The 6,906-nt window shown below is 40.4% G+C and overlaps 1 protein-coding gene across 1 annotated transcript; it reads right to left on the reverse strand.

Moving 5' to 3' along the window:
• Window positions 1-747: 747 nt before the first annotated feature.
• LOC147894974 (pentatricopeptide repeat-containing protein At1g74600, chloroplastic-like) lies at window positions 748-2,757 on the reverse strand. The gene has a single exon (XM_087384276.1). The coding sequence runs from the start codon at window positions 2,755-2,757 to the stop codon at window positions 748-750; it is 2,010 nt and encodes a 669-aa protein (XP_087240402.1).
• Between the last annotated feature and the right edge of the window lie 4,149 nt (window positions 2,758-6,906).

A 6,906-nucleotide genomic window follows, 5' to 3' on the forward strand; every position in this document is an offset into this window, starting at 1 on the left:
GGAGACAAAAGGAAGAGGATAAGAGAACATTGCATTCATGAAATCTCCACAAAAGGCACTCTGAGGGAACGAGAGACAACTCCACAGAGAAGAAAGAGAGCTTGTATTCCAATGTGTGCAGCCAACAAGTGAAGAACAAAGTCAACCATTTGGCCTTTTATATATGCCACCTTTTGAAGGGAGGTCCAACCCTATTCTCTTTACACAACTCTCTTTTGTCATTCCTTACAATCATCTTGGGCACATTTGCACAATCCTAGCTCTACAAAATTTCCACTCTCCACCAAGTGATATCACCAACCAGTAGTGAAAAAATGGGTTAACACTCACTATAATGTGTTCACATGGAGTAGCATAACCCTTAGATATGCCAAGCAAGAAGAGGGTGCACTAGCTTTGGAATGGTCTACACGAATGCACTAGGAAGGTACCACACAAAATTATCAAACCTTTGTTGGTGCTTTGAAGGCTTGCACTAGCCTTGCGACAATAGAAGCAAGAGAGAAATTCCTTAGGAATTCTAAAAAACCAAGGTGCCTTCACAAAGATAGATCAAACCACTCCCGAGTAGTATACATTGGATAAACTCTAGTGGTATGAAATGTGGTAGCACGGAGAATGCACATTGTGTCTTTGATAGATTGCCTCATTTTAATGTGGTTGCATGGACTAGCATGATCCTGGCATATGCTAGGCAAGAAGAGCATACACTTCAGTAAGCTGCAGCCCAGATACTTCTTCCACCCCTCATCCTTCAAAAACATCAAAAAATGCAAGGTCCCATGGGTTAAGCTCAATGGCATGATTTACAGGCTGTAACTCCCATTCCAGATTCATCTGATTCCTACAGACACCAAGCAAAGTTGTCCATGACACAGCAGTTGGTTGGATTGGCATGTTATTGATCAGACTCTTTACCTGATCCCATTGTCCTGCGCGCCCAAGTCCGTCCATCAAACAATTAAAATGCTCAACCACAGGAGTGATACCATGATGTTGATCCATGGAAGTCAAAAACTGACAACCCTCATCAACCATACCGGTATGGCTACAAGCAGAAAGAATGCTAACAAAGGTAACTTTATCAGGCATCAGTCCTTCCTGCAGCATTATCTCGTAGAGTTCTATCGCCTCCTTGCCCTGACCATGCTGTGCATACATGCGAATCATGGCCGACCATGTGATTACATTATGTTGCAGCCTTTGATCAAAGATCCTGCGTGCATCTTGCAGGCGACCACAATTGCCATACATATTGATGAGAGCATTTCTGACTTCAACATCTAAATCAAATCCAGCGCACACTATACATTCATGAACCCACTCGAGGGATGCCTGACAGGAACATGCAGAGAGGATGCTGACAAAGGTCACCTTGTCTGGTCTGAATCTTTTGTCCCACATCTGATGAAAAAGCTGCAAGGCTCCTTTGCTATGCCCATTCTGAGTATACACTCCAATCATGGCATTCCAGGAGATCACATCCCGCTCTGGCATTCTGCCAAACATCCTAAGAGCGTCAGGCAAGCTACCGCATTTGCCATACATGTTCATGAGCGCATTCCCAACAGAAACGTCTGACTCAAAGCCAATGCTTGCAAGGTAAGCATGCATACGCTTTCCTTTTGGTAAGACTGCCTGACTCGCACATGCAGAGAGAATGCTGACAAAGGTAACCCTGTTTGGCAATACTCCCTCCTGTTGCATTTTGTCAAAAATTGCAAGAGCATCCTTGCCCTGTCCATTTTGAGAATATGCTGTAATCATGCCAGTCCAGCAGACTATGTCACGATCAGGCATTTTTTCAAATATTCTGCGAGCATCATCCGGGCTGCCACATTTTCCATACATATTGACAAGGGCAGTCCCCACAGCGATGTCCAATTCACAACCACTGTTGATTATCTGGGCATGCATTTGTTTGCCTTCAGCAAGGTCTGCCTCACTTTCATACAGAGAGAGAATGTTAACTAAGGCAGTGTGGTTTGGCAGGACTTCATCTTGCTGCATTTGATTAAAATGTCTGAGAGCATGCTTGCGTTTCCCATTCTGGGCATACGTGGCAATAATGGCACTCCTCAAGTCCGCATCCTGCTCAGGTGCTTTGTCAAACAATCTTTCTGCATCCTTAATGCTGCCACATTTGCCATACATGTAGACAAGGGCTGTCATCACTGAGGTGTCTGAATCAAATTTTCTGCTCACTATGCGGGCATGCAACCTTGTCCCCTCAGCTAGATTTGATAGCATAGCACATGCGGAGAGAATGCAAATCAAGGTTTTATCATCTGACATAATTCCTTCCACGTTCATCTGTTCAAAAAGAGTGAAAGCCTCCTTCCCTTGCCCGTGGTGAGCATACGCTCTGATCATAAAATTCCAAGAGTACAAATCTCGCTGATGAAGTTTGCCAAAACAATTGCGTGCATCTTTCAAAGCTCCACATTTGCTATACATTTGTACAAGGAGATTTCCCAAAAACATGTTCTTCTCGAGACCACTTTTTTTTATATGATCATGGATGCAAGTGCCAAGAGACAAGGCCTTCGTATCACCACACCAGCGTAAAAGAGAAGCAAGTGTAGGAGAATCAATTTGAATGCAAGGTTGACATAAGACTTGTTCGACTAAGCTTTTGTTCCAAAACTTTTCCTGTTCTAAAGCCATCTTCCTCAAGGCCATGCATTGCCTTTTCGCGACACTCTTTAAAATGACTTCACCTCCATATTCCTTGAATGCTGCTGATGGGGCACGCATCAGAACAACTTCCACTATCTTCCTAATTGGCTGTGACCATCCATTTTACCCCTCCGATTATTGGTCATCCAAACGAAGTTCTTAAAAGAAAACTAGGACCTGTCAATTGACTCAATTGCAAAACGCAGCAAATTGTCAAAACAAGCAGGTGTGAATCCTTCAGTAACCCCATCCTTGTGAAAGGAGGTGCCACACTCAAAGCTTTATTGACAATTGAAACGGCCATGAATCTAGATAAGCTAGTAGAGGTACACATGGAAATGCAAGCATAAGTTTATAAACTGTTTGGTTGGTCATGCGGTCAAGGACATTAGAATGATGAGAAAAGTCCAGTCACGATGTTACCTTGAGGAAAGTTGTTGAGCATCAAGTTTAACCTCATTATGATGCAGTGCGAAGGGGGAAACTGAGTAGAGTACACAGCTCATACAAACCCTAATAAGATTATGTCTTGGACTTTTTTTTGGGTTGATTAATGTAAGACGTGGTGAACCTATCAGACAAGCCGCAGGCAACTAAAAAACCCACCTTCCTTTTTGTCCTAATTAACGCCATTTGCCACCAGTTTTGCCTGAAGGCTTCACCTATCACAACAACGACGCTCGAGAGTATTGACTACCGCCATACTCCTATTCTCTGTATCTCCGTATCCAGACTAATAATACCACCCTAAATACACAAAGTAATGTTACTAATATCCTGATCTTCAGACGCTCCAAGAACCCCCTAAACGATACGACGGGGCCTTTGATTTCATTTAAACAAAAGCTGTGCAAGGCAGCTTATATTATTTATGCTCAGATAGGGCCGAGGCGATGCCCGGATCAAAACAATACATGAAACGATTTAACAAAGATGGATGACGCAACGGAGATATATCCTCAGAGCACCCGATGTCCACCGTTGGTCTTACCACCGCAACAAAGATGTAGAAGTATAGCAGAACCTCAAACGATGATGCTCAATGCCCAAACATCCTCTCATTGCTCCTTGCATGACAATGGGCAATTTGTCCTGCCTTGAGAAGAAGTGCTCTGTTACTATCGAAAGTGATCACAAACCGCCCAAATATCGAAAATATTTGCACTATCTCCTCATAAGTTACCAAAGCTTCCAATAGCTCTTGCTTACCTAACCAATTCTTGCAAGAGCTATTGGAAGCTTCAGTAACTTACTAGGAGATAGTGCTACTAGGTTGCGGTAGGCGGCCTTTCCGTCATTTCCCCAACTCCAAATTGAACCGGAATCCTCACCTCCAATTGGAGTTCGAGTGAGCTTTGTCCAACAATTACTCAAACCCGATGGCAAGAAACAAAACATGCAATTATCTCCTTCCTTATATAATAGATTTGCGGGAAGAATGAATACAAAAGTATGCTTTTGGGTCAATTTTGGAAGTAGTGTTTTAGTCCTTTAAATCAATCTAAAATCAAGGGCCTAAAATTGTCCACGTGGCTTAAGGAGAGCTCACAAAGGTTTGCTTTTCTAAAAAACACGTTTCAAACCCTTGTCAAGATCAATGCCTATAATCACGACACATGGCTTAACGAGGGCTTAGAAAAAGAAAACTTCCTTCTAGGCTGCCTACCGTAAATAATCATTCATGTCTTTTCTCATGATTCCTTTAGCACCTCTACACACACCTTGACATCCAATATAAACATGTTGAACTTGAAACTATGTTCATGATGTTTTGTACAGCTGCAACATTAATCAACCCATTGGTAACTATTTGAGTATCGCTCGTATTATATCAATTCGCTCGAAGAAGTTTGCCATGACACCATCATCAAATGTGTTTTACCTCACATCAACCCTCTTTACATCACCTCTTTTGAGAAGTTTCCTATGACAACATGACCAAATGTGTTATGCCTTATATCAACTCTCTTTACATGGAATTGGAATTCAGATGGCCATATTACATTTAAGGGAAGATACGAATATCAACAGCAATTTTAAATAAATGTTATTTTAATCTTTTCTCATGAGTAGCTTAGAAGCATAAAACCATGACTTTTGCAAAGATTGTGACCCTTGGCAATATTATTTCTCATAAGTAGCTTAGAAGCACAAGACCATGACTTATGTGAAGATTAAAATCCTTGGCAATATCTTATTGCCAGCTTCTTAAGATCACTCGCCTCTAACAAGCCTTAGTAGTTGCATCTTAAGCCATGCCTGAGGGTGCACTACTAGGAAAACTTGCACATGACATGCAATATACGAACCCTGCTTACGTATGCGTCCTACATTCCTTTTCCTTTTATAAAAAAGTGAATTTATGATTTTGTGAACTTAAAAACTAAAGCTTTTGCATGTATATTTTTGTGAATTTTTTGGATTAGAAAGAAAGAAGGCCATAAGGCAGTATAACACCCTGCTAAGTGGAGAAACCGAAATCAAGGAAGGCACCAAAGCATCGCAATACGTTGAAAAAAGGGGGGATGCAATAGGTATTAATCAGAAGAGAGAGAGAGAGAGAGAGAGAGAGAGAGAGAGAGAAGAAGCATAGTCGGAGCAGGACTTGATTGAGCAGGGAGCCAAAGCAAGGGGGTGGTAGCTATGAGGAAGAAGCAACAACTAGAGTTTGTAAAAATTTTGATCAAGAGTTCGACACACCTAAGTAAAAAATGCAACAACTAGAGTTTGCAAAAATTTTGATCAAAATTCAAAATTTTTAATAATATTGAGTTTGACAAACATAATATTGAAAAAAGATGTCGAATCCTCAGGCAGTCCAGGTTTCGAGGTTGGGGTCCACTTACCTGCCACCATCCAAACAAACTACGTGTTAGAACATCATAGTTCTATTTGGGTAGACAGGTAATGCATGTTTTCCCCGACTTGTTATTGCTTTACCTAAGAATATAAACAATCATATGGATTCTTACTAATTTAAAAAAAATTAAGCCACAAGTGAAGTTTAAGTCACTCCATTGGAATCCTAGAATGTTCTTCTCAAACTTAACCCTCTTGGAAGGAAACAATTGATCTTACACTATTGTAAACAAGACCAAGAAAAGTGCTTACACTTTATTTTTTATATATTCAATGCAAGTCCCGCATGCATGGGTCCTAGTATCTTCTCCACTCTCTAAGTTTTCGTTAAGTATGGAGAGTCCACACTTGAGGTGGCACCGAATAAATAAGGTGGGGGGAAAGAGTTCTCCACGAGATGCTTGGTTGGTGTAAGTGCCTCACACAACAAAGCCGGCTCTGAAAATAAAACAAAACAAAATGCAAGTCATGTTGAAATTAGGATGAATCCAATTTTGTCTTGCATATCAAATCTACTCATCCAATCTAAATTGAAGGATGCAAATAGTGTCTGGAAAGAAAAGAGTTTAAGATTATGTAGTGAGCTACAACAAAACCCTCTTTGACTTGCTAACTTAAATCTATAAGAAAGGTTAGAAACCAAATGGCATATTGTGTGTTTGCAAAAAGGTAAAAGACTTAGAAGTGAGAGTCCAACTTATTTATGAGGCTTATAACATTGAGTTGAATCTTATAGCTCAACCTCGTATTCCTTCAAATTATAAGTTTTTATGTGAATTCTAGGATTTTATGCTCTTCAATTTATTTCCTTAGTTCCCATTTTATGGGACGTTACACCAATCATTTGTCTATTCTTGTTATAATTATTTCATTATACTTTAACATATTGTTAGTTATTATTTGTTTATCATTTTTCCAAATCCCTCCCCATCATGGATATTAAAGGAATGGTAATTGGAGGGAATCAACTCTCCCTAGAAAATGGAAAAAGCGGTGAGCCCTTTTTGAATTTGTCAAAGATGTTCAGAGGCTCTTTTAAAACAAAATGTTGACCTTAAATAGGGGTCGATAAGTGTAGCTAATGCCAAAAACAACTATGTCTTCTTGATTCTATAGATTGAACTAGGGAACTAAAAACACCCACAAATGATACTTGAAGAGCTATCGTCACCTGAATTAGGGTGGAGAGAGACCCCATCAGCAGGAGGAATCAATTTGATCAGTCGTGCATGAGTCAATTCAAAGGTGATGGATCGGTCGAGCACTTTGTTCTCTCATCTTTACAAAATTTAAAGCATAGAGGCTTGGTAACTCAGGATAAATTTCTTTATCATAAAAGAAACCCTAATACATCTAGTGGATCACACG

Source organism: Dipteris shenzhenensis, chromosome 13, assembly GCF_047967505.1.
Source record: "Dipteris shenzhenensis isolate YYH24624 ecotype China chromosome 13, Dip_SZ_1.0, whole genome shotgun sequence".
In the NCBI taxonomy this organism is placed as follows: domain Eukaryota; kingdom Viridiplantae; phylum Streptophyta; class Polypodiopsida; order Gleicheniales; family Dipteridaceae; genus Dipteris; species Dipteris shenzhenensis.

Coding starts and splice junctions, on each gene's coding strand:
- LOC147894974 (XM_087384276.1), bottom strand. CDS start 2,757: ATGCGTGCCCCATCAGCAGCATTCAAGGAATATGGAGGTGAAGTCATT.